Source organism: Balaenoptera ricei, chromosome 14, assembly GCF_028023285.1.
Source record: "Balaenoptera ricei isolate mBalRic1 chromosome 14, mBalRic1.hap2, whole genome shotgun sequence".
In the NCBI taxonomy this organism is placed as follows: Eukaryota; Metazoa; Chordata; class Mammalia; order Artiodactyla; family Balaenopteridae; genus Balaenoptera; species Balaenoptera ricei.
Window position 1 is genome coordinate 6,168,128 of NC_082652.1, and position 24,423 is coordinate 6,192,550.

General features: G+C 60.3%; 1 protein-coding gene across 24 annotated transcripts in view; it reads left to right on the plus strand.

Annotated features, from left to right (window-relative positions):
- Positions 1–24,423, plus strand: part of NCOR2 (nuclear receptor corepressor 2) — a 224,427-nt gene that overhangs the window by 184,615 nt on the left and 15,389 nt on the right. For 19 of the 24 annotated variants that reach the window (XM_059894628.1, XM_059894631.1, XM_059894635.1 and 16 more), the window contains 14 exons: positions 4,025–4,145; positions 5,036–5,207; positions 9,615–9,779; positions 10,867–11,006; positions 11,675–11,777; positions 11,984–12,088; positions 12,388–12,491; positions 15,756–15,906; positions 18,461–18,601; positions 18,992–19,078; positions 19,776–20,074; positions 21,690–22,044; positions 23,183–23,404; positions 23,976–24,227. In XM_059894628.1, coding sequence (XP_059750611.1) covers positions 4,025–4,145; positions 5,036–5,207; positions 9,615–9,779; positions 10,867–11,006; positions 11,675–11,777; positions 11,984–12,088; positions 12,388–12,491; positions 15,756–15,906; positions 18,461–18,601; positions 18,992–19,078; positions 19,776–20,074; positions 21,690–22,044; positions 23,183–23,404; positions 23,976–24,227 — 2,417 coding nt within the window. The remainder of the gene's footprint in view (positions 1–4,024; positions 4,146–5,035; positions 5,208–9,614; positions 9,780–10,866; positions 11,007–11,674; positions 11,778–11,983; positions 12,089–12,387; positions 12,492–15,755; positions 15,907–18,460; positions 18,602–18,991; positions 19,079–19,775; positions 20,075–21,689; positions 22,045–23,182; positions 23,405–23,975; positions 24,228–24,423) is intronic. The other 5 variants (XM_059894632.1, XM_059894637.1, XM_059894652.1 and 2 more) reach the window with 2 other exon arrangements.

A 24,423-nucleotide genomic window follows, 5' to 3' on the forward strand; every position in this document is an offset into this window, starting at 1 on the left:
GCGGAGCGAGTGAAGGGGAAGAGGGGAAGGCAGGAGAGGAGGTCACAGAGGTGGGCAGGGACCCGGCCCAACCTGGCTCCACAGGGCGCCAGGGGTCGAGGGAAGGAGTGCGCTTTTATCCTGGGAGCACAGGGGAGTAACATGACTTCGTCTGTGTGGACACTGTTCACGGTCCCACCTATCCCAGCCCAGTGATAATGAGAAAGCTGGGGAAGGGGGGGGCTCAGCAGAGAGGGGGCACACTGTTGCAGGACCCAGAGTCCCCTGTGGCCCCTCCCCCTCCCCCAGCCCTGGTCTTCCAGGGTGGGAAGGAAAACCACAGGAATGGGAAGGTGCCCGAGCCGCTCAGCACCAGGCGCTGTTCTCGGGGCTTCCCGTGTTCCGCCCACAGGACAGTCCTCGGAGGGAGCAACTGTTCTCATACCCATTTTACAGATGGGGGGAAACTGAGTGAGGCACAGCTGGTTAAGTCATACGGCCAAAGGTGGGATTTGAACTGGGAGCCAGAGCCCTGAATACGGGGTGGGGGGCGGGGCCCTGGCTGCTCTCAGCCAAGTTGCTGGCTTCCCCCGCCTGTCCCGGGTCACGTGCACAGTGCCAGGCTCCGAGAGCCCCTACCCTGCCCAGGCCTCCAGGGAGGAAAATAAAAGCCCTGTCTTCCAAGAAAACAAAGGAAAGAGAACAGAGGGAGGGCGCTGCCACGAGGAGGCCTCCTGGAGGTGGTTCTCGCCCACCGTGGATGTGGGATGAGGGGGGTTGGGGGCCACGTGAGCACCAGGCATCTTCCCGCTCCCCGGTGGGGGGAGCTCAGGACCCTTGGGCTTGTTGAGGATCTGAATCCAGACCCTTGTTCTTGGATGCCGCCCTCTTTACCGTGAGCTGTCAGGCTGTCATCTCGTCAGCTGTGAAGTGCTGTGCCCATGGCCGCAGTCCCCACTGAGCTCCTGCCTTGCTGGGTGAGGGTTAGGGGGGGACTCAGGAAAGAGGGGTCTGGACCTCTGTGCTCGTCCCGCCCCCAGCTGGTGCCTGCTGAGAGCAGTCGAGGGGCGACCCCTGCCCGCTCCAATCTGACTGCCCCCTGCCTGGACGAGAAGCCACTGGGAAACCGAGGCAGGACACAGGCCTGAGTAGGAGGTCCTAGTTCGCTGACAATCAGAGTGAGACACAAACACTTTGCTTATTTTATATGTATTATAAAAGCATATTTTGTGTCCCTATAAAATTATATTTACAAAAACATAAAAGTTTATATTTTAACTTTAAAATCTGCATTTTAGAGTAATTTATACAGCAAATAATAGTATAACATTATTACTTTATTGTTTGTAGAAACAGTACAGTTAATATAACAAACCCTTGACTTCATGGCTGGCAAACAGTATATTCTTTATCTTTTCCTTGTAACAGCTTTATTGAGACATAATTCACAAACCATACAATTCAGCCATTGAAGTGTACAGTTCAGTGGTTTTCAGTACATTCACAGAGTTGTGTAATCATCACCACTCTTTAATTCCAGAACGTTTTCACTGCCCCAAAAAGAAACCCCAGACCATTAGCAGTCGTTCCGCATCCCCCAGCTCCAGCCCCTGGTCACCGCTAATCTGTCTTCTCTGTCTGTGTCTATGGATTTGCCTCTTCTGGGAATTTCGTATGAATGGAACCGTGCCGTACGTGGCCTTTTGCAACTGGCTTCTTGCACCCAGCATCATGTTTCTGAGGTTCATCCATGTTGTAGCCTGTGTCAGCACTTCATCCTTTTGTGGCTGAATAATATTCCGTTGTATATATATATATCACATTTTGTTTATCCATTCATCTGTTTTTGGCCATTTGGGTTGTTTCCACCTTTTGGCGCTTGTGAATAGTGGCTGCTGTGATCTTGTGTGAACGAGTGTTTGTGTGGATGTGTGTCTGCATTCTCTCGAGTATATGCCCCGCAGCGGAATTGCCGGATCCTACGGTGACTCTGTTTCACCTTTTGAGGAACCGCCAGAGTGTTTTCCAAAGTGGCTGCAGTATATTCATTTTAAATTTAAGTCTACAAATGCAAGTTGGTTTAAATGGACATTGATAATTAGCTGCGACGGGCGTGTGGGGCAGTGTTTGGTGACAGTTGAATCTGGAGGTGGGGAATGCAGGACGGGTGATGACATCAGTTCTCGGACCTGGTCAGGGTGCCTTGGCCCGAGGGTGGTGGGCAAAATGGGGCTGGGCCTGAGTCCAGGGGAGCAAGGACGGGCAGCCACAGCAGAGAGGCCTCAGGTGGTCCTCGGAGCGCAAGCAGGATCTGGAGAGGTCGAGAGAGGTGAGGACGGCAGGGAGGGTGAGCCGGGTCGGGAGGACCCTGGAGACCAGCTGAGCACGGAGAAGTCAGGCCGACCTCTGCGCCCGGCGCCACCTGCATGCCACGGGCAGCGCCAGTGGGCGTCGCCGAGACTGACTCTGCTCGGCTGAGTGTGTGGCAGATGCGGGCAGGGGGTTAGCGCCCTCGGGACTGGCTTGTCACGGGCTGTGGTCCCGGTCACCGGCCATGGTCTCACTGCAGAGAGCAGAGGGCACCTCAGCGGCACGTCACCCGTCCGTCCTGCTCCACCTGCAGGAAGCAGCCGTGGTCTGCTCTTTGCTGGGCGTCTGGCAGCCAGCACTGGGCGGCGTGAGCTGCATCCTGGTGGTCATGGCTCTTACCTGGAAGGCAGTGGCTGTGCTTGCAGTCTGCCTGTGGCATCAGCCAGGATGGTCACAGTACACACTAAGGGCTGTACCAACAGGACCCTCTGGCTTTGGGGACCTGGCCTTCGTTTTGCCCTCTGGCTGAATCCAGCCCACGGCCAATGCCTTTGTGTGTACCGTTTGATCATCTAGCCGGCTCTGGTGCCCTGCAAGCAGACATTGGATTCTGGGTCTCCAACCACGCACCCCAAGCACAACACCAGGCCTGCTGTGTATTCAACAACTGCGGGTCACAGGAGGGAACCGAGAGCTGGGCAGGAACCAGGCAGCCCCGGTGGGTGGGTGAGGGGTTCTGAGGCTGCAGCAGACCCAGTCCTGCCCTAGAGACCCTCGTGCCAGCTGGGGAGGCAGACGGGGATTTGTGGCAGGGCACTGTGGTCAGTTCTGGCGCATTCTGGAAATCCCTGAAGACTTCCTGAAGGAGGTGACACCCATGAGCAGCTCTGGAGCCACACCCCAGGGCAGGCTCTGCTCCGGTGTCCCAGACACTGCAGCTCTACACTGGAGTGACCCTGTCGCCGGCATCCCACCGTGTTTCAGCCCCCCCACTACCCCCCACCCCCACCCCGACACACACACCGTGCACCCTGTGCAGGTGCGCTGCCCCATTCTGCATGTCAGCAGCAGACAGACGTGACCTTGCTTTAGAGGACGAGGCACCTGCAGGCCCTGCTCAGCACCACAGCCCCACTTAGGGCTGCCGGGCGGGCCGTGTACACGCTGACCAGCCCCTCCATGCAGAGCCTGTACCCGCCTGCTTTAGCGCCTCAGCAAACGGCGTCAGGCGAGATCCCCATTATCTCGGGCTGCATTCGGGCTGAGTGGGGGCTCCCCAGTTCCGGTCTCCAATAAGCAAGGTCCTCTCAGCGCCATGCCCCAGGCCCTACCCTGGCCCCTGAGCCTCTCCTATTTGGGTGATGGATAGTCTCCCTGAACCTCCCAAGCTCCCAAGCCTTAAGCTGGTTGATTCTTGGCCTTTCTGGCAGCTTCCAAAGGGCCGAGCGTGGTGCGGGCCCTGAGTGTGGGTTTCTCTGGGGCTTTCCTTGCCTTGGGCTGTCTCAAGAGTGTTTGATCCTGGCTGGGCCTCTGGGCTGGGGTGGGAGGGGTCTTGGCCCCTTGTGGGGCCTTCATGGACCGGAGGAGGGAGGGAGGAGACCCCATGTGACCCCAGGTCTCCTGGGCCCCGTGATCCTGGACCTTCGCCTCTCTCTGGCAGCCCCTCCGGCCCCGTCATCCAGGCTGGAGCCAGGAGGCCGGGAGCCCGTGGGCCTGACGCTGGTCTCCCCCACAGGCTCCTGTCGCCACGGCCCAGCCTCCTCACCCCGACCAGCGACGCCAGGACCAACGCCTCGCCCCAGAAGCCGCTGGACCTGAAGCAGCTGAAGCAGCGGGCGGCCGCCATCCCCCCGATTGTGAGTCCCGGGCCCACCTCCCGCGCCCCAGGACTCCCCCCGAGCCAGGCCGCGGCCCCCGAGCCCCTGCGACCTCCACTTCCTGTTGGGGGGACGGTAGATCTGGCCGGGCAGGCAGGGCGCCGGCACCTGCAGCCTGGCTCTGCCCGCGTCTCCTGTTCCCTGGGGAAAGTCCCGTGGAGACAGGCGGGGTGTCCGCCCTGGCCTCTCTCACCACCCCCGCCCGCCGAGGGTTCTCCAGAGCCGCCCAGACCTCGCAGAAAGCTCCCCCCAACCCGCTGTCACAGCTCCTCGGAGCGGAGGGTGGCACCCCACAGTTACCGAGAGGCCCTTCGCTGGGGGAAAGAGGGGAGCTGGAAGATTCTTCTCCAGGCCAAGCAGGAGGACCCTCAGAGGTGCCCCTTACTCGTGATGGCTCAGTCGTGGCCAAAGCCATCCCTCTCCGAGGAGGTGGGCCTGGCCTTCAAATGCAGCTGAGGGCTCTGGGCTGAAAGACTCTGAGCGGACCAGGGCTTTCCGAGTGAGGGGCACAAGGTGCGCCAAGCTACGCTGCCCACTCCCCGAGGCTGGGCCCGGTCCCATTGGTCAGCCCCGATCCCTCTGAGACCCGGAGCGATTTGGGGAAGGGGGAAGGGGCTGGTGGGGAGGGTAACGGGGGCTCCCCCATCCACGGCCGGGCAGCTGGGATGGGCGGGCACACCCCCTACACTCTGCGCAAAGCCCTACCCTCCTGGCCCTCAAGCCGCGTGCCCTTGGGCACGTCGCTGCCTCCCCCCGGGCCTCAGTTTCCAGGCTGGTCCCACGCAGGGGGCCTGGAAGGCTGTCCCTGGTCTCTGCGAGCTGTGGACGGACGGCCTGTGAAGATGCTCACTCCTCCCGGCTTCCCTCAGCAGGTCACCAAAGCCCACGAGCCCCCCCGGGAGGACGCGGCTCCCCCCAAGCCAGCTGCCCCTGCTCCTCCGCCAGCGCAGCACCTGCACCCGGAGGGCGACAGCCCCCAGCAGCCCGGCAGCAGCCCTCGAGGCAAAAGCAGGAGCCCTGTGCCTGCTGCTGAGAAGGAGGGTGAGTGTGTGCCAGCGGCCCCGGGAGCATGGGGGAGAGGGGGCAGGTGGGTGGGCGTAGGGGCCTTTGTGTGCAGAGCAGCTGCTGCAGACTCCAAGGCTGCAGTGGCCGGGCAGGCGAAGTAAATGAGCGAAACATGGGGGAGTGAGGCAGTTGCGGGGGGGGGGGGCACTGGGGCAGTTGGAGGCTCCTGTTCTTTCTAAAGTGGGCGCATATTGGCTTCAGCCGAGAGTCACCATGTGGCGATACAGGCCTGGGGTTGTTCTTCCAGAGAAGCTAGAAATCCATCTTTTCATGTGAAATCTTCGAATTTCTCAACATTGTCAACTTCTCAAAATCTTCAAAAGCGCTGTGCATGTACGAAAACATGTCTATGGCTCAGTTTCTGGTTCCACGTGATTCAGTCCACACATGAGCTTCTAGAACCATGGGGCTCAGCACCGGCTGGCAGCAACTCTGGGGCCTGGGCAGGAAACACTGCCCCCTCCAGCTTTCACCCTGACCTTACTCCAGGCCGAGGCCGCTGGGTTCACTGGGGCGACAGTGGGGTGATTCCCTGAGCAGCTGTGTTGCAGCAACTGCCCGGGGCAGGCTTTATTGTCACCACGTGAAGCTCAAGGTCAGGAGACACGTGGGGCAATGGTTTCTCGTTCTCTGGATCTTCTGCCTCTGCCCCACCCCCGCACCGGGCCCAAGAAGTCTCAAGCCTGTGTCCCAAAGGGACACCCGTCCCAGACCAGCCGGGCACATCTCAGGCACCGGGGGCTGACCCCCCAGAGGCTCCCCCGACGCTGGGCTAGCCCAGGCTCCTGCGGGCTGCTCTAGGGGTCTGAGGGCAGCAGGACCCCAGGCCGTCCTCCCTGACCGACGCAGCCCAGGGACGGGTGTGGGCAGCCGGGGCCACCTGCGTCCCCACCCCCGGCAGCCTCTGGTACTGCGTCCCGCCTTCTCTAGAAAGCCGGGCGGCCCTCGGCCCTGAGCCTACCTGAGGGCGGTGCTGTGTGCCGGAGGACGAAGAGCAGGGCTGTCCCCGAAGGAGGCCAGCCCCACACTTCACAGGTGACAGGGCCCGCCAGACACTCCCCCGCTGATCAGCCCGCCCTGCCTGCCGCCTTCACCTGCTGCAGGAAGTCTGGGATGCCACCCACACGGGCGGGCGTGCATCCTGGCTGGTGCACAGGCCAGCTTGTGGCCACGGGGCCAGGACATTGGTTGAACACCCACGATCACCAAGCACCGTGCCAGGCAGCGGGGGTTCGGCAGTGAGCAGGATGAAGTCCCCGCTCCGAGGAGCTGCTGTTTGTGCAAGAGGACGTTAAACGGGGGGGACACGTAAGGAAGCAAGGTGACCTTCGGCTGGTTCATGCAGCGAAAGAGACAAAGCAGAAGGAGTGATGAGGGGCTCAGGGAAGGCTCTCCGTGAAGAGGAGAAGGCAGTCGTGGGAAGATCGGGGGGAAGGGCGTTCAGGCATAGGGAGCAGCACGTGCAAAGGCCCTGGGGCGGGAACAAGCTTGGTGTGTTGGCGGAGCTGCCAGGAGGTCGTGGTGGCTGGGGAGGGGGTAGGATAGGAGGTGGGACAGGGAGATGGGGAACCAGATCGCGTAGGGCCTCGTAGGCCATGGTACTGTGGGGATTTTGTCTTGGGTGCAGAAAAAGCCTTTGCTGGAGGAATTTTAAGGGTGTGTGTGTGTGTGTGTGTGTGTGTGTGTGTGTGTGTGTGTGTAGGGGACTGGGGAGAGGTCAGGCAATCTGATTTTTATTTTAGAAAGATCTCTTCTCTCTCTGCCTCTCTGGCCGTTGTTGAGGAGGAAGGGCGGCAGGGAGTTGTGGGCAGATGCAAGAGGCCACGGTGCTTTTCCCGGCCAGCGATGGTGGCAGCCTGGACTGTGCGGGTGACCATGAAGGGCGGCATTGGGATTTTGTTTCAGAGGCAAAGAGTGGGACCTGCTGATGAACCCGAGTGTGGGGTTGAAAGCAGAACGTCTGCCTCTTCCTGGGACCCTGCCAGCCACCTACGCTGGGACCGGGACTCCCTGTGGTGGGGCTGGGGTTCGCTGGACGAGAGTGTAGTGTGAGACGTGGGGTCTGGCTCTGGAAGGACATTCCAGGGCTGGGGCACCAGCCCAGGGCGGATAGCTGCGTGGCAGTGTCAGGGGCCCAAACAGCCTTGGCCGGCGCCAGATCTGAGCCGGGCTGGGCCACACTTGGGTGGCTGGACACCACACAGGGCCAGGCAGGGCCTGCTGGGATGGGTCACAGGCCCTGTCCTGGGAGAAGGTGAGCCACCACCTGTGCTTTCTGAGTCTGGCATTCAGCCTGTTGGCACAGTGGAGGGCCGCGCCATGTCCTGGAATCGCTCCACACAGGAGATGGGGCACCTGGCATCAGGCACCAAGGCCTGCCTTGCAGCTAGCACACCCGTAGGCACGTGCATGAACGTGACACCCAGCACGACCGACCTCTCTGGTCGCTCAGGAGCCTCCCCTACCGCCTGGCTCCTGTGTGGAGCTGCTCCGCCGGCCCATCCCTCGGGCTCCCTGGGCCCAGCCGGAGGAACAGGTTGTCTCTCCAAGCTCTCGGCTGCCGGCCCATCCTGGCCGGGCCCCAGATCTCCCTTCCAGCACCGGAGGCCACCCCCCGCCCCTGCCGCCACCCACGGCAGCCGGAGCGGAGCTGGAGAGAGCAGCCCAGGCACGCGCGGGGTCGGGTGGCTGGACGAGCGAGGTCCAGGGCGTGCGCGGAATTTCCGGGCCCGGTGCAGGCCCTGGGGGGGCGCCTCCACTGGGGGTTGGTTGAGCGTGAGAATCCCCGCCCCGGGTTACTCCCCGCATCTGCGGCCCCTCCTGCGGGCTCCCCACGTCAGCAGGCGCACAGGTCCGGGGGGAGCGCCGTCTCCCAGGAGAGAAGCAGAGGCTGTGTGGCACGCACGCCTCCACCCCCCCTGCTGTGCCCACAGCAGGTGGCTCTCAGCGCTGCCAGCGCGCGCCTGCTCGCCGTGCTGGCTCTTCAGAGCCTCCCTCTGTCATCTGGAGGTGGCCCGAGGGATGACACCTGCCTGCCATTCCCATCCCAGGCCTGGCATTCCCACGTTGTTATCAGCTGGCTACTTCTCCCTCCCCACCGTACCCACCCCCCCACCACCACCATCGGTCCTCCAGCCTGACACCAATTCTCCAGGAAGAGGTTTGGCGCTTAGGACCGATTTCAGCAGAGTGAGTGGCCAGCGGGAGAACACCGTGAAGACGGCCTGGCCTTTGGCCGTGTCTGCGGGCTGTCCCCAGGCCTGAGAATCCAGGGCCAATCGTTGCTCCTCTTGCTGTGGTCAGTGTGTGTGGCAAAGGTGAAGGTTACAGCCTGCAGCCCATCCACCTGGGCTCAGAGCTCCCCTTGCTGGCTGTGGGCCTTTGACCAGGTGACTTCACCTCTCTGAGCCTCCGTGTTCCCATCTGCAAACTGGGGATGATCCTCATCAGTTCCCTGAAGGGTGTTGCGAGGATAACCGAGTCAGTCTACGCAGAGCACTTAGTTGGAACTCCCGTGGGAGGGCTCCCTCCACCGTCATGTTATCTGCAGCTGCAGCGCCCGGGAGGTTCAGTGGTCAAATCCTGACTTGGCCAAATATTTGCTGGTGACCTTAGATAAGTCCGTCGATGCGTCCGTGCTCCGGTCCCTCTCCGCACACTGGGCCCGGCCGCTCTCTTTCTCCCGAGGCTGCAAGGAGGCTCATTGAGTTCACGCTTTCGAAACGCCCAGCCCAGCCCCTGGACGTGGGACACGCTCGGCGCACGGGCTGACGTGTGCACGCTGTCATCCGGGCATCTGGGCCGTAGCCGTGCTGGCGGGAGCACACGTACGCAGATCATAGCAAACTGTTCTGACCGCCTTCGTCATCTGAAGAGGTCAGCGAGCCTCTTCTGGAAAGGGCCAGATAGTAAATATTTTAGGCTTTGTGGGCCAGACAGACGGTCTCTGTCGCAACTCCTCAGCTCTGCTGCAGACGATAAATAAACGGGTGGACGTGACCACGTTCCAGCACAAGTGTACACACAGAATCGGGCGGTGGGCAGGCCCCGTGCCACCATCTGCCGCCCCCTGGTTTGGAGGTTTGTCCAGGCCCCTTGCTGACCTGGTGCCGGGCAAGTGCCTGGGGGATTCCAGCGCTGGAATCAGGGGCCGCCGAGAAGCCCAGCCCAAGCCCGAGGCACATCTGTGCTTGACAGGACATCACAGGAGTCAGCGTGGTGCCCGGTCTGCAGACTTGTGGGGCGCCATCACTGTTGGCCAGGACCTTCCCCTGGCCGAGGCCGGCGCTGCAAGGCACAGGGGGTCTTGTTTGAGCCGGGCAGCCAGGGCTGGGGGCCTGAGGTCTGGCCGGGTGTGGTTGACTGCCCTGCCTTGCCCCTCAGCAGAGAAGCCCGTGTTCTTCCCGGCCTTTGCGGCTGAGGGCCAGAAGCTGCCCACGGATCCCTCGTGTTGGACGTCAGGCCTGCCCTTCCCTGTGCCCCCTCGCGAGGTGATCAAGGCCTCTCCGCACGCCCCTGACCCCTTGGCCTTCTCCTACGCACCGCCTGGTGAGTAGTTCACCCGAGCCTGGCCTCCTTGCCGAGTCAGCCAGCATGCAATCATTGGGCACCAACTGTGTGCACTGACTCGGAACTGCATGCAGAAGGTTCTCAGGGTCCTGGCGGGAGGGATGGTCTGGTCGGTGAAGGGGAAGGGGGCTCCGGTGAGACGTGAGAAATCTACAGGATTGCAATTGAAGCACCTGGTGCTGGGGCGCCCTAGGAGGTGCTTGAGCCGGTGAGGGGCAGGCTGAGAGTGGGCGCTCTGTCTTCCACCATGGACTTCGAGGTGGACAGCGGGCAGGTGGAGAGAAAAGTGTGAGGAGGGCAGGGCCTGCTTTGATGTACAAGTCTAGTCAAGCTGGATTCGAGATCCTTCCTGGGTTCTCCAGCCCTGCCAGGCCCCACCAGCAATCAAAGGGGCGTAGCCAGGGGCCAGTAAGGACTGTGATGTCAGCAAAGGCCATCCTAAGCAGAACTGATCCTGCAGGATGAGTGGGCCGAAAGAGCCAGGAGAAGAACAGGGAAAGACATGCCAGGCAGGGGGAACAGCATGTGCAAAGGTCCGGAGGCAGGAAAGAGCAGGCGAAGCTTGAGACACTGAATCAGGCGGCCATGGTAGAAGCTTGGTGCCCAGTGAGCCTGGGGAGACCATAAGCACTAGGTCAGGTGAACCTGAAAGTTGTGTCAGAGGCTAAGACCTTATCCTGGGAGAGCAGTGGGGAGCCATAGAAGGTTCATAGCAGGGGAGGATGTGAACTAGTAGACTTTCCAAAAAGATCCCTTTGGTTCCTGTGAGAGGAATGGACTGTTGGAGGGTAAAAGGGGAACGGGGAGACCAGTTAAGGAGTCTGGGGGAGAGTTGAGGGGCTTGGACCAGGGCCTGGGTTGGGGGGCGTGGAGGGAGACTTCCCTGGGGTAGTGGTGTCTGAACCAAGGATGCAGACGGCTCATCAGGCAGAGGCGGGAGGAGCAGTGGGGGCACGTATGGACGGGCACCCACCTGGGCAGGACAGGGACGAGGTGGGGAGTGGCCTGGGGGCTCTGCCTCTGAACGCTCCTGGCGCCCTGTGATGGACAGATACGTGCCCTGCAGGTCACCCGCTGCCCCTGGGCCTCCATGACAGCGCCCGGCCCGTCCTACCACGCCCACCCACCATCTCCAACCCGCCGCCCCTCATCTCCTCCACCAAGCACCCCAGCGTCCTTGAGAGGCAAATGGGTGCCATCTCCCAGGTGAGGTGGGAGGGGCAGCCCCCCAGAAGCAACTGTGCAACCTGGTGCCCGGAGAACGCCCCTTCCTCTTTCAGGGGTTTGGTCTTTCCCTCTGTAAAGTCGGGGTGGGGGTGATCACTGGGACTGATGGTGTCTGGGTGGGGGTTGGGCACCCAAGGGGCTGGGTCAGAGCTGCCCGTGCCTGACCCAGGCATCAGGACCTTGGGAGGTCACTCCATGGGCCATGCAAGAGCATGGGCTCTGCGATCGGACTGTGTGGCCCTCGGCAAGTTACTTAACCTCTCTGTGCCTCGGTTTCCCTTCTGTGAAACAGAAAATCGCATGCACTAGACACACAGCCCTGGCACGTGGTGAGCCTCGGTCCACCTGCCCCTTCACCTCTCCGACCTGCCCCCATATGGCGCAGGGCGGGGGCAAGGCGTGTGCTTTGCTCAGACGCTTGTGGGCACCATTTCCTTTAAACCAGGTCATGGTGACCGCCACACGGGTGAGGGCACTGAGGCTCAGGAGAGGCAGTGACTTGTTCACGGTTGCTCCGAGGAGCAGCAGGGCCGGAACTCAGGCCCCAGGCCTCTCGGACCCGTGTGTGATCCTGAGGCTCCCCTCCTCTTGGGCCCTCGTAAAAGCGGGTTGAGGCCTCTGTGACCCCACGACCTCTGCTCCCACAGGGAATGTCTGTGCAGCTCCACGTCCCGTACTCAGAGCATGCCAAGGCCCCCGTGGGCCCCATCACCATGGGGCTGCCCCTCACCATGGACCCCAAGAAGCTGGGTAAGGATCTAGGGCCCCTCAACCTCGATGGCCCAGGCTTGGCTCCCACTGTTTGTGTTGGGGGCTTGAGGGAGGGCAGTTCACCCTAAGGGACTCTGGCCCGAGCGTGGCGGGGAGGTCCCTCAGCCCCTGGACAGGGCAGGGAGGCGGCCATCCTTCTGAATCCCTGCCCAGAGGCTCGGCTCACTGCTCTCGCCCATCTCCAGCGCCCTTCAGCGGAGTGAAGCAGGAGCAGCTGTCCCCACGGGGCCAGGCTGGGCCACCGGAGAGCCTGGGGGTACCTACGGCTCAGGAGACGTCCGTGCTGAGAGGTGAGGGCGTGTGAGCTAGGCTCACCCCCGGCGGCTGCCCCTGCATCGCTGGGAGGGTCGAGGCAGGAATGGGACCCTTCACCCAAAACCCGCTAAGAAGCTGCAGCTCCCAGAGGGTCCAGCAGCCTCTCTTCGCAATTGTCTACTTCGCCATTTGGGGGCAGGGGGACCCTCTGCATTGAGACACTGGAGGTGGGGCAGACTTGTGGGTCACCAGGAGCACAGTCTGGGTGGCTCTGGGACTGGGGCCTGGGGAGGGGCTGCAGACACCCCTTCAGCCCGTGTCTCGTGTCTTCCAGGGACGTCTCTGGGCTCGGTTCCAGGAGGAAGCATCACCAAGGGCATCCCCAGCACGCGGGTGCCTTCCGAGAGCCCCGTCACGTACCGCGGCTCCATCACCCATGTAGGTGTCCTGGGGCCGTGGCACGAGGGACCAGGGTGGGACTAGCAAGCGGTGTCTCCAGACGTGGCCCTGACTGTGGACGAACCAGTGGGCAGCCCACCCATTCCCCCAGCATCTCTGCTCAGCATCTGCCTCAGTAGATGGGGCGGCTTCCTGGGGGTGCCCACTCATTCCGTGAGCCTGGGAACCTGGGACTTTAGGTGCTGAGCAAAACACAAAACTCAAGGGCCCCAAGGAGCTGGCAGGGTAGCAGAAGGAAGCAGACAGGTAAAAACCGAGCAGGTGATTTCAGAGTAGCCAGTGCTTTGAGTTGAGTAGAACACTGCGATTGAGAATGGCTGGGGCCGCTGAGGCCGCAGAGACAGGCGAGCCGGGGAGACCTCTCAGGTGTGAGCCCTGCAGGAATCTCAGGGATCGGCATTCCGGGCCCAGGGAACAGCATGTGCAAAGGCGGAGAGGTGGGAGGGTCCCTGGTGTGCACCAGGACCAGCGAGTGTCCATGGTGCCTGGAGCGGGGAACAGGAGGCGTTCAGGTCAGCGAAGTTTTGGGGGCCAGTGAGGGAGGGGAGTCTGCACACGCCCCGCCTTCAAGGGGGTGAGTGGACAGATGCTTCTGCGGCTCAGCTGAGCCCGCCCACACCACTGTGGCTCCCCCCGTGCTGCCGTAACCCTCGCTTTTGTGACTTCAGTCCTGGAGAACAGAGGTTTCCTCTGGTGCCAACCTTGACCTCGTGGTGTTGACAGGCTGACGGCTGGAGTTGGCATCCCGGCCACATCCAGCTCCGCAGAAAGGAGTGTGGGATCGGCTGGTGACATCTGCCCCATCCAGGGGTTTGCAGAGGGACCACTCTGCCCCTCCGGTGTCAGGACTGGGGGTTCAGAACTGAGCTCGGGGCTCCTAGTGTGTACACAGGGCCTGTTTAACCCTCTCCTTCCTCCCTGGCTGGTGGACCACAGAGGGCGGTCCCCCCTCTTCCTGGGGTCCTTAGCTCCTCGGGCTTTCTTTTCCTCCCCTTCCACCCGCTCCAGACAAGATGGTTTACGTTAGCACAGAGTCCAGGTCAGCCCATTTTACAGATGAGAAGACCGAAGCCCAGAGATTAAACCCAAGGTCGTGTAGCCAGTAAGCAGTGGACCCAGCGTTTTGTGCCAGCTGTGCCAGAGGAAGGGGAGCCTGGACACACACACACACACGCACAACCCCTCCCCCCAACACACACACACACGCACGTGAATGGTGGAACTTCAGGCCACAGGCTCCCATAGGGAGGTGTCTTTGGCTCCAGTGGCCTCAGATCACACCACGGAGGAGAGCCCCTGATGCTTCATGTTTCTCTAAAACCTGTTGGTTTTGAAATCATGAGCTTTAGAAGGCAGCTGCGCAGGTACCTGGGCCCAAAGCCGGGCTGCAGACACTCAAGTCCCAGCCCCACCACATGCTGACTCAGGCAGGGGATCGACGCTCCCTGACTCAGTTTTCCCTTCGCTAAAAGTGTCTCTTGCTGAGTCATCCTCACAGAGGTGTTAGGGATTAAAGGCTCCTGGGCACCCATCTGCCTCCAGTTTCAGGTGGCCGTGACCCAAGCCATGTGGGTCATTCACAGCCTTGCGATTGTTTCTGGCAGCTGCCAGATGTGTGAGGGTCAGACTTCCCCACAGCCTCACTCCCAGGTGATGAAATCTGGTCATGGGACACACACAGGCTTACACACACACACAAACTCAGGAACACACGGATACACACACATACACAAACTCATACACACAGACTTACAGTGGATGGGCTTCTATCAGCTGCCCCTGGAGGAGCCGTTCCTGATGGGAAGTTGCCGGCTCCCCTGCCGTGGGCTCTCCTGATGAGAGAGGTGGCTTCCCGCCCCTGGATTATCTATCACCCAAACTAAAGCCCATTTATTCTACACTGTTTGTGCACAAGCCTTTTAAAGTGTGGCCAAGGGATCCTATCTAGGGCGTCTGCTTTGAGACGTCTCGGGAGACCGGTCTGGATTCAGGGTGTCTTGCTTTTCCCCTGCTTGCAGACCAGGATCTGGGATGAAAGCCAGGGGTGCCAGTTGCTGCCCTTACCCCACAGAAGGATGTTTCTTGGCAGAGAAGCTCCCAGGGGGAGACTCGAAGTGCACCAGCCTAGGGCTTGGCGCGCAGTTGGAGCCGCATCTCTCAGTCAGCTCTTGGAATCGTAGAAACAGAAGAGAGACGTCTTGATTTGGGGACAGCTTGTCTGTGATGGGTGCCTTTGAGGATCGTATACAGAGATTGTCTCCGTTTTGTAGATGTACAGGCTGAGGCTCAGAGAGGCAAAGTGACTTGACAAAGGTCACACAGCAACTTGTTGGTAAACCTGCTGTTTGCCCTCCAGCAGTCTGACTCCAGATTCATATTCTGACCCCCGACTCGTGTTCTTGGAAGTCGAAGGCAGGACACTACCCCACGTGGCTATCTTCTCTCTGCCTGAATACAGCCCCCAACAGGGAGCTCTAAGGCACTGTTTCTTGATCGGGGGCAATTTTGCCTCCCAGGGGACACGGGGCAATGTCTAGGGACATTTGTGATTGTCACATCTTGGGGGGAGCAGATTGGGGGTCACATGCACTACCGCCATCTAGTGGGTAGAGCCCAGGGGGGAGGGCTGCTAAAGGTCCTACGGTGCCCAGGTTGGCCCCCACCTCAAAGAATCATCTGGCCCACAGGTCACAGTGCCGAGGTTGAGAAACCCTGGGTTAGAGCTAAGATTTCTGGTGTCCTGCCCTGATTTGAGTCCCCATTCTGGTTTTGGGAATGACATGTGGTCACAGGCACGTGGCTGACATCCCAGCGTCCAGGCTCTGAGAAAGTAAAATTCATACAGTACAGGTTGCAACACAGACTCCAGGGCCAGACTGCCTGGGTTCCAGTCTCGGCTCTGCCCCTCGTTAGCCAGGTGACCCTGGGCGAGGTCACCTTGCCTCTTGGTGCCTCAGTTTCCTCATCTGAAATAGGCACGATAGTACCTGACTTAGGGTTATTTCCAGGGTTAAATGAGTCGATGTATAGAAAGTGTTCAGCACTTATTATTAATATCACTGATGCTTTGTTCTGCGTGGTTGTGTTCCGGTGGGCTCTGCCCTTCTGAAGCAGTACATGTGTGGACACGTGTGCCTGTGTGTGGATTTGGAAGGCGCACATGTACGCGTGCTGGGTCGTGTCTGGCGAGCGTGGGGGTCCCCGGCCGGAGCCCGCGGGCACTCACCCCCTCCGCACCCCCAGGGCACTCCAGCCGACGTCCTGTACAAGGGCACCATCACCAGGATCATCGGTGAGGACAGCCCAAGCCGCCTGGACCGCAGCCGGGAGGACGGCCTGCCCAAGGGCCACGTCATCTACGAGGGCAAGAAGGGCCACGTGCTGTCCTACGAGGGTGAGTCCCGTCGTCCGTCACGGCTGCCAGGACCTGGTGGGCGGGCAGGGGCTGGCCCGGCCCTCCCATCCTCGGGCATCTTTGATGCCCGGGAAGGACCCTCTAGGTGAGAGGACCAGTGGTGACCTGGAGGTGGCTGGTCATCTGGTCACTTGGTGTTTACTGGGGGCCGCCCATATGCTGGGGGCCCAGCGGATGAAGCCCCCTCAGAGAGCTCTCAGGACGCCCACCCAGGATGCACATGGGACGTCACCTTGTTAATCTTGAGTCACGGAAACCTGCCCGCATCCAGTGTGGCTTGCCCACCAAACCCCAGACTTTGGTGTTTCTGGAGTTGGTCAAGAGAGAAGGGTCCAGAAAACATGGTTGGGGTTAAAGGGCAGCCAGATGTCTTCAGAAAACGAATCTGTGGGAGTGTGTTGCCCTCCTGTCAGCTTCGTGTGGTTGAGAGCCAGGGCGAAGGCGTGTCTTCTCATTTCACGGATGTGGGAGCTGAGGTGCAGTGATGTCCAGTGGTCCTTCTGTGTGTCCACCCTCCTGGCCCCTCAAGAGAAAAGGAGGCCTGGGACCGGGGGAGCAGGGGCGGGGGTGTTTGGCCCATTGAGGTGGGTTCACAGGGAGGCAAGGCTGGGGTGACACCAGGAGAAGGGGTGACCTCCCCATCCCTGCAGGTATGTAAGCCAGCAGCAGGTAAGGATTGGCTTTAGCTGTCTCCACCTCTGCCCGGTTCTTTACAATTTAGGAAGCAAACTTGTGGCCAGCCTTGCTAGATGTGTAGTAGGGGAACAGGCCCAGGGAGCAGAAGCCCAGGCTCACTCCCCCATGCCTCTGGCCCAACGCTCCTGGCAAACGCTGTGGGTGGCAGGAAGGGGCGATGACCAGGGTGATGCGCCACCCCCCTGAGCCCTGGGTCCCCCACTTCAGTGCTCCTCACTCCTCTCACCCTCTCTGGTTCCCCAGCCAGGGAGCCCCGCCTGGAAGGAGTTAAGGAAGTAAAGGGCTGGGATGTGAATTTCCCGGCAGCCTCGGGCACCCAGGGGCACGGAGATAAAAGCTGCTAATGGGCGCCCCTCTCAGCGGCTGGCAGCTGTAGGGCTGCAAACTGCTTCTCCTCTGGCGGCGGCGGGCGCTTTTTCCTCTCCCTCCGCCTCCGCCTGGCCCGACTGCCCTCCCGCCTCCCAGGTCCCGGGAAGCGGAGGTGGTACCGTGGGGCTTAGGCACTTGCCTCTCTCTGCTGCCAAGTGGTGGAGACGGTCTTGGGGACAGGGTGTCAGCTGCGTCTTCTGTGCCAACCTCGGTACCCGGCTGAGGGCCCTGGGGGATGGTCAGGGGCCCTGGAAGGGCAGACGGAGAGGCTGGTAGTCGAGGTGTTGTGATCAGAGCCCTGGGTGGCATCTCAGCTCAGGCCTCCAGATCAGTTCTTGAGCCCCTACAGGCCTTAAGTTTGTCATCTGCAGAATGGGTGTAAATCAAGGCCTTTAATTTCTCACGTGCTTCCTGGGACTAGTGAGGGCCGCAGGCCAGGTGGAAGGCAGTAGGGGGCGGGGAGGACCCGGAGAGTGATGGCTGTGTCCACAGGGGCCCCGCCTCTGTTCTCTGATAGCTGACTGTTGCCCTGTAACGAGTGTGAGCTCGCTGGCCAGACTTCTAGTCTCTCTGTTTTTATCTGAAATCTCTCAGTGTTTAAACATCAGCAATTAATTTTGAGCAAAATTTGGAGCAGCAACGCGGTCTATCCGCTGGCCACCAGTTTGCAGCCCCTGGAGTAGCTCATGCCCTGAGGATCCCATGGGGTCATGACTGGAAATCCTGGGAGAGCGAGCGCGCCCTTTATCCCAAGGGGCAGGCACGGGGCTCTCGGGAACTTGCTTCTGATACCCACGGACTCAGCCACCCTTGGAAGAAGAGGCCTCCACTCGAGGAGCCCCCAGCCTGATGGGCGAGACCAAGCCTTGGCCTCCTCAGGGCTCGCCTCCTGGCTGCTCAGACCCTCGGCCTGTCGGGGGCCCGCGTGCCCAGCCTGAGGTGCTCGCCCTTTGGGCTCAGCCTGGCTTGGCGAGGCCGCCTCGGGTGTGGACACTCCTCATCCCCTCCCTCCCCCCCCCCCCCCCCCCCCGCAGACACACACTCTCCCCACGTGGACACAGGTGCACATAGTTTCTTGCATGTGGCCTCACTTTGTTCTCAGTGGCCAGGTGCGCACACACACACACTCTCACACATATGCACGCACACAGAGACCCACAGTGACACACACAAATGGTTGTGGTAACCCTGCATGTTCACACTCGGCTGGTGCATCTTTGCTCACGTGCACGTGGTTACACATGTTCACGTCACGTGTCGGCTCCCACGAGTGGACGTGTTTGTGCACAGACTCACATACCCGTGCGTGGTCAAAGGCACACACCTACCTGCCAGCAGAACAGGCCCTGGGCTGGACCGCAGGCTGTTGACTCCTGCCCCTTGGGCCCGGCCGGTTTGCTGGTCCTAGGCCCAGTGCACACAGTTGCCCTGGGGCTGCCCCTCATCGTGAGATCGGTCTGGTTTCCAGGTGGCATGTCCGTGTCCCAGTGCTCCAAGGAGGATGGCAGGAGCAGCTCAGGACCTCCCCACGAGACGGCCGCCCCCAAGCGCACCTATGACATGATGGAGGGCCGTGTCAGCAGGGCCATCTCCTCAGCCAGCATCGAAGGTGTGTGCCCTGCCCAGCTCCCTACTCCAGGGGGCACAGAAGGGCCAGTGGAGGGCCTAGGACCTGCCCCGGGGGGGCTTCCCTACTTGCTGGGTGATGGCAGGAAAGGGAGAGAATTTCTCTCTCTCAGCTCCCCCTGGAGGGAGGAGATGGGATGGTTGGCCCTACTTGACAGATAGGAAAACTGAGGCTGGGTTTTTCTGAAACTCCATCTGGAGGTAGCACAGGGCCCGGGAAGTGGTCCTATGCCGCCACCACTATCATCATGGGGACCGACACCAAGTGGCTGGAGGGGCCCGCTGCTGGGAGGGGGCGCTGTAGACCCTGGCTCGTCACTGCCAAGGCCGGCCCGGGGAGCCACGCGATGATGCTCTTGCCCTCCCCCCCCAGGTCTCATGGGCCGCGCCATCCCGCCCGAGCGACACAGCCCCCACCACCTCAAGGAGCAGCACCACATCCGAGGCTCCATCACGCAAGGTACCCTGCCCTCTGCTCCCCAGGTGCCCCCTGGCCACCACGCCCTCGCGGCAGCTACAACAAGCCCTCGGGTTTACAGTCAGGGTGGGCGGGGGAGGGAAGGCATACCAGAGTGCCATGGGTGCCCAGGTGTGTGGAAAGGCACGTAATACACGTGTACATGACAGGTATGTGTGCAGGTTGAAAGGCAGAGCAAGGCATTCCTTATGTATTTGAAAACAAAAAGAGAAAGCAAAATACTACCCATCACCCTCAACTTTGTAGATGTCATTTATTGAGCATCTACTGTACTCTGCGCTCGGTGCTACCCCAAGTGCTCTCTATATATTATCTTATGGAACAGACTCCAAGAGGAAGATACAACTGGTGGGAGGATGAAAGAGGTCAGATACCCTGCCCAAGTTCTCCTGGCTGGTCAGTGGCAAGCCAGCTATTGTGAGGCCCCATTTTATGCATTTTATCTATATTATCTCACTGAATGTTCATGACTTGGTGAGGTGTTTCAGTTACTACTCCCATTCTGTATATGAAGAAATTGAGGCTCAGAGAGGTCAGGTCATGTGCTCAAGGTCACACAGCAAGTGAGGACTTGAACCTAGGTAGTCTGGCTCCAGAATCTGCCAGCATGGAGGCCCCAGGTTAGGATGGGCGATGTGGGGTGCAGGTGCAAGGGTCAGCGCCCCGTCCTCCCTGGCAGGGATCCCACGATCCTACGTGGAGGCCCAGGAAGACTACCAGCGTCGGGAGGCCAAGCTCCTGAAGCGTGAGGGCACGCCGCCCCCGCCCCCCCCACCCCCACGGGACCTGGCCGAGGCCTACAAGGCCCGGCCCTTGGAGGCCCTGGGCCCCCTGAAGCTGAAGCCGGCCCACGAGGGCCTGGTGGCGACAGTGAAGGAGGCCGGCCGCTCCATCCATGAGATTCCACGGGAGGAGCTGCGGCGCACGCCTGAACTGCCCCTGGCCCCGCGGCCGCTCAAGGAGGGCTCCATCACGCAGGTACGGGCGCGGGGCTGGGCGGCTGGGCCAAGATCGGGGCGGCGGGTGCTGATGCGCTCCGCTCTGGCCCCTACAAATGGGGAAACTGAGGCCCAGACTTGCTGAGTGCCGTGCCCAAGATCACACAGCTGCTCATCACTGAGCCGTCATCACGTACATTCCGGATTCCATACCAGGGCCGTTATACTATATCCATGACCTCGTTCAATTGTATTTACAGCCCAGGAGAGTCATACCTATCATCCCCATTCTCCAGGTGGAGAAACTGAGGCCCAGAGAGGTCAAGAAGCTTGCCAAACTCCAGAGCTAGATGTAATAATGAACGCCGGTCATGGATCGAACCCTTGATCCATGACCATAAGACATCATGACTTATCTAACCCTCACAGCAGCACTCTGAGGTAGTTCTCTTACTGTCCGCATTTTAGTGGTGAGCAAACAGGTTCAGAGAGGTTGAACAACTTGTCCAGGGTCACACAGCAAGTAAATGGCAGTTGTGCATCTCAAATCCAGATGCCCCCAAATCTGCAACGTCTTTGCTTCTTGGCATCCACTCCTCCCACCAGCATGTTGCACCTCACCCTACCCCCAGCCCCGTGGCTCTGGCCCCTCAGAGGCCCCAGCCTGGTAGGGGAAGATGAGCTCTGATCGTGTGAGGAGCTGGTCGGTGGAAACCACCTAAGGACCACTGTCTCTTCACGTGGTCAGAGGTGGCTGATGTGAATGAGGAAGGAGCGTGGGATCCGTCGGGGGCTGCGTGGCTGTGAGGTGGCAGGGACTGGGGAGGGTGTCCAGGAGGCCTACAGTTGGCTCACGGCACAGAGGTGCCCCGGGAGAAGGCGGGAGCGGTGGGAAGATCGTCGAAGGCCAGGGGACGGGTTTGGCTCTCAGCCTCTGGGCAGTTGTGAAGCCATTGGCAAGAGTCCCCCATGGATCTAAAAGGGAGGCCAGTCTGATTCTGGAATATTCTTTTTAAAATAAGGGCCTTTCCCCTTCTTAAAGTAATTAAAACATTCCTGGATAAAAGCAGAGTTCTCTTACTTGGCAAAGACACAGAGCCCACCGTATCCTGGGTTTCCCCGGCCTGCGTAGACAGGGTGGGGTCTTCTCCCAGGCGGCCGGGCTGCAGCTCGCCGATGACCCCCGTTTCTTCAGCTGCCCTTTCTGGCCATAGAGCAAGCATAAACCTCAGCCCTGACCTCCAAGACTTGAGCCTCAGGGCGGTGGAACTGGATTTTGCGGCTGGCTTTTCTGGCTTGACATTGGGTGGGCCGCAGAGGGTCCCAGACTGACAGGAAGAAGGTATTTGCCCTCATGGGGGTGTTAAATCTCTTTCCAGCGAACCCCAAGGGCCAACAGAGGTTCCCCCACTTGCTCCAGGAAGGGCTGACCTCTGAACTTTGTGCCCCCTTCTGCAGCCCCCCAGGTGGCTCCGGGGGCCAGGGTCCAGGACAGGGGTGGGCAGGGCAGGGACAGGTGTGCACTCATCTTAGGCTTAGCAAAGCCCTTCCTCCCCCGCCCCTGGAGGCATGAGATGTCGCTCCCATTTCATAGCTGAGAAACGGAGGCTTAGAGAGGTTGTGTAGCTGGTGCTCATCCCCCCCTCGCCCCTCAGGGCACCCCGCTCAAGTATGACACCAGCACGTCCTCCACCGGCTCCAAAAAGCACGACGTGCGCTCCATCATCGGCAGCCCCGGCCGGACGTTCCCGGCGGTGCACCCGTTGGACGTGATGGCCGACACCCGGGCGCTGGAGCGCGCCTGCTACGAGGAGAGTCTGAAGAGCCGGCCGGGCGCCGTCAGCAGCTCGGGGGGCTCCATCACCCGGGGGGCCCCGGTCATCGTGCCTGAGCTGGGCAAGCCACGGCAGAGCCCCCTGACCTACGAGGACCACGCGGCGCCCTTCGCCAGCCACCTACCCCGCGGATCACCGGTGACCACACGGGAGCCAACCCCGCGCCTGCAGGAGGGTGCGTGGGGCGGGGCGCGAGGTGGGGGGGGGCCTCGGGGTGGGCGGGGCCTCGGTGGGCTCCGGTCTCTGAAACTGCCTTACCGCCCACGCCTTAGCTCAGGAGCAACCTCGGGGCCACCACATCCATTCCACCTGCCAGACCAGTGGGTGCTACCTCCAGACCATCCTCAGAATTCTCTCCATCTCCCGGCCACCTCCAGACCACCTGGCTCCCCTGACTTCTCTCTTGTCCTGCTAATAATCTGCTCCCCAAACGGCAGCCTGAATACTTCTTTGAAATATTTACATCAGATTACGCTACTGTTCTGCTTAAATCTTTCTAGTGACTTCTCACTGCACTTAGGAAAGAAATCACCCTTTTCCACCATGGCCTTGGGAGCCTGCAGGATCCCGCCCCACCCACCTTTCCATCTTACTGCCAAATTCCTTTATCTGCTGCTTTATCTCTCTTCCTTGACCACACTCAGCTCATTCTTTGCTCAAGACCTTTGCACATGCTGTTCCCTTGCCTGAAATCCGCGCCCCCCCCCCCCCCACCCCGCCACCCGCCTTTCAGATCTTTACCTAACTGGTTTCTTATGCGCCCTTCAGGACTCTCTTCAAATGTCACATCCTCAGGGAGGTCTCTTATGACCACCCTCCCCCCCCCCTTCACTATTCTGGTCACATTCTGTCACATTTAAAAATTTTCTTCAGAGAATTTATTACTCTGAAATTCTTTTTCGATGACTAGTTGATCATCTGTCTCCTGCATTGAATGTCAGCCCCACAGGGGCCAGGATTTTTCTGTTTCGTTCAGCGCCCTAGCTCTTAGAAAGTGCTCGGCATGTCGTAGACACTTAACAAATATTTTTGGCTGATTGAAGGAATGCACAAGAAAGGGAACGAAGGGAAGAAAGAAAGAATGAACTTTGTAAAAGACCTAAAAAACAGAAGCAAGTGAGTGAATGAATAAATAAAAGGAAAAATGAACTAGACGCAAATGGATGGATGACGAGGCCTGGTCCCTGGGATCCCAGAGACCCTAGCCTCAAATGGCTTCCCATAAGCACTAGCCTCGGCAGCCCCCGTGTTGGGGGCTGGGACACCTCTGGCACAGAGGTCTGATGCCATCCCCACTTGGCCCGTCCCCACAGGCAGCCTCTCGTCCAGCAAGGCATCCCAGGACCGAAAGCTGACGTCCACGCCCCGTGAGATCGCCAAGTCCCCACACAGCACCGTGCCTGAACATCACCCCCACCCCATGTCGCCCTACGAGCACCTGCTCCGGGGCGTGAGTGGCGTGGACCTGTACCGCGGCCACATCCCGCTGGCCTTCGACCCCACCTCCATCCCCCGTGGGATCCCTCTGGATGCAGGTGATTGTCCCGGACCCATAGAACCCCGCGGCGTCAGTGTCAGCCCAAGGGCTCCTCAGGCATCAACTAGGCGCTACTAAGTGGGGAAACTGAGGCATGGTGGGGAGGAGACCCAACAGTGTAATCATGTCAACAGTTTAGGTGAAAAACAGAATTTCTTTTAGGGGTCTGAGGGACATGCTGGGTTAAACGTTTTTCAGTGGTTTTCTTTTCCTGCGGACTTATCAGTGCCTTTAAAATTGCAAATGTATCAAAAGAGGGCTCAAGGGTGAGCGTTCCCCAGATGGACATGATCTGAAAATCCGTTTAGAAAGATGCAGCCCTTAGGTATTTTAGTGATCCCCATTTTGTATGCCCTGTGTTTGGGGGAATTTCCGTCCAAAGAACATTATCAATCAGAGGCACCCGCATGTGTGTTGGCGCAGCGAGGGTTTTTCTCCTTCTAGGCTCTCAGTTCTGTTTTCTGGGGGGTGTTTGGGAGAAGCTGTGAGGGCACTGAGACAGGCGGCGGTGGGGGGTATTCCCAGCCGAGGTGTGGGCCGGCCTGACCTTGCTCCCCTTCTCCCGGCAGCCGCTGCCTATTACCTGCCCCGGCACCTGGCCCCCAACCCCACCTACCCACACCTGTACCCGCCTTACCTCATCCGCGGCTACCCCGACACGGCGGCACTGGAGAACCGCCAGACAATCATCAACGACTACATCACCTCTCAGCAGATGCACCACAACGCGGCCACCGCCATGGCCCAGCGAGCTGACATGCTGAGGGGCCTGTCGCCCCGCGAGTCCTCGCTGGCGCTCAACTACGCCGCCGGCCCGCGAGGTGGGTGGGGCAGAGTGCTGCCAGGCACGCGGGTGGGCAGAACCCGCCACCCAGAATTGGCCTTATTCCTGGTCTGCCCGGGGTCCTGAGAGCCCAGGACACGTGCGTGCCCACGCGTGCACGTCTGTCCTTGCCGAGGCGGCTAGAGCAGTTGCCTTAGAGGCTCGGGTGGTATCACTGCGCTGAGAGCGCACAC